The 1,757-nt window shown below is 37.5% G+C and overlaps 1 protein-coding gene across 1 annotated transcript; it reads right to left on the bottom strand.

Moving 5' to 3' along the window:
- Positions 1-1,757, bottom strand: LOC143139403 (antimicrobial peptide NK-lysin-like). Its single transcript, XM_076300002.1, has 5 exons — positions 1,652-1,757; positions 1,339-1,382; positions 1,056-1,151; positions 755-912; positions 1-215 (listed from the first exon to the last, which is right to left on the bottom strand). Exons 1-5 carry the CDS (start codon positions 1,710-1,712, stop codon positions 188-190), a joined length of 387 nt encoding a protein of 128 aa, XP_076156117.1. The 5' UTR covers positions 1,713-1,757; the 3' UTR covers positions 1-187.

The raw sequence follows: 1,757 nt of genomic DNA, 5'->3' as shown, positions 1-1,757 counted from the left end.
TTTGGTTTTTACCATGATGCTTTATTTTCTCCTTGACCGTGGTGTAAAATATGATCAGATGTACAAGATGAGATAACCACACATTTCATGAAGCCTGATGCTCGACAGTGAAGTGGAGCACAGAGCAAGCAGAAGTGCAGATAGCTGAGATCTTGTCTCTGTTCAGCCTCTGGCTCTGTCGTGTCACTCAGATGAAGCCTGGTGGAGACTTTGGCCTAAATGCACAAATCAGTATACTTAATTAGGGAGGTTTTTTTTAGAAAATGTTTCATTGATGCTTTGCAAAATAGTGATAAACAATCCAGATTGATCTCAATAAGTGGTGTATGTATGACGTTGAACAATCCAAAATTAAAGCTCTTTGAAATTCATCTTTTTTTTTCAAACTTCACCGTTTTGAAGAGGTTCAAATGATGTTTAGAGAGGTTCAATCAAGCATAATTACATGTAACCTGTTTCTTACCAAATTATATTTTTAAAAAATCAAAAGTTTTATTTAGCAGTAAGTCTGATCGCTAAAATAGAGGCCTTTGTCCCTATCAAGTCTGAAGATCAACACATCAGATTAACACATCAAAACATTAGTCAGTCTTTTTGCACCTTTTTAATTAAACAGGTACTTTTGAACATCCATGTGCTCCAGTGACTTCTCTCCTTACAATATAGCTATCTAGATCATTAGCTAGGAGCAATGTAAAGGCAATATGATCAACGATGAACAGTTTATTAACAGAAATCTTCAACAGACACCCACCTGCAGGCCTTCAGATGGACACAGATGGTCCTCACATCATCTGATGTGGAAAGTTCTGCCGTCAACTGGTCAGTGTATTTTCTCACAAGCCATCGGCATGCAGGTTTCAGGATGAAAGCTTTATTGCACACACTTTCCAGCTGCTCTCTGATTATGTCCTATGAAACAATGGTATCATATTAGAATCTCCAACAGCAAAGGCCATTCAAGAGGTACAGTATCTTATTCATGGTCATTAATGAGATCTTAGTCATGGAGTCCTTTGTCATGGTTGGATTCTGTGTATGTTGTAGACTCTCACCTCACCAGCCTCATCAGGGAGTGTTTTCCTCATCTTCTTTACAATCCATTTACAAGCCTTGCAAGCCCCTGGAAATGCCTCTGTTCCTGACCCAGTCTGTAAACATGAAAAGTCAACCATGTATTATTCCCTTTACATAAATGTTGTAAGATTGTTTGGGTTTGCTCTTACCAAAATAAATCATACTCCCTGTCCCAGAATCACAATTGTTGTGTAAACAATCTGATAAGATAATAGTTATATTTTGCATGAGAAATAATGTCTGATCTTAATGAAGTGTCACCTTCACGCGTTGCTCCTCAAAACCAGCTTCATGACTTGTCCAAACTGTGAACAAAATTAGTTAAGAAATCAAGTCAAGTCAACTTTATTTATAGATTTATACTTCATTGAGAAGCCTTACTCTCAAGACACTGCTAAAACATATACTTTCCCTGTATCATTTCATTATCCAAAATTATTAATTTCCAGTTTGAGTGAATGATGGCGACCGATGTTCTATGGCGATACTCTCATAATACTTTAACAAAGCACACATCCCCAATGACACAGCTAATGAATCCTAGCCGTGCAGAAAAAAGACTCAAACATCTTACCTGAGCAAGTCAGAAGAATTGAAGTAATGCACAAGAATAATGGTGTATATATGCCCGTCATCCTTTACGAACACACTTTACTGCAGGAGTTTGTGCCCTTATATAG

Source organism: Alosa pseudoharengus, unplaced genomic scaffold (genome assembly GCF_046254945.1).
Source record: "Alosa pseudoharengus isolate Yale_2024_CS ecotype anadromous, Long Island Sound unplaced genomic scaffold, YU_APseudo_1.1 YU_APseudo_1.1_scf_22, whole genome shotgun sequence".
In the NCBI taxonomy this organism is placed as follows: Eukaryota; Metazoa; Chordata; class Actinopteri; order Clupeiformes; family Clupeidae; genus Alosa; species Alosa pseudoharengus.
This window is presented reverse-complemented; position numbering and strand designations above follow the sequence as displayed.

What these genes read in the sequence shown, in the direction of transcription:
- LOC143139403 (XM_076300002.1), bottom strand. Translation starts at nt 1,712, where the DNA reads ATGACGGGCATATATACACCATTATTCTTGTGCATTACTTCAATTCTT. An exon ending in TTGAGGAGCAACGCGTGAAG is followed by an intron (nt 1,152 to 1,338) that starts GTGACACTTCAT and finishes TCATGTTTACAG; the next exon opens with ACTGGGTCAGGAACAGAGGC. An exon ending in GTCCATCTGAAGGCCTGCAG is followed by an intron (nt 216 to 754) that starts GTGGGTGTCTGT and finishes TTGTGCATTTAG; the next exon opens with GCCAAAGTCTCCACCAGGCT.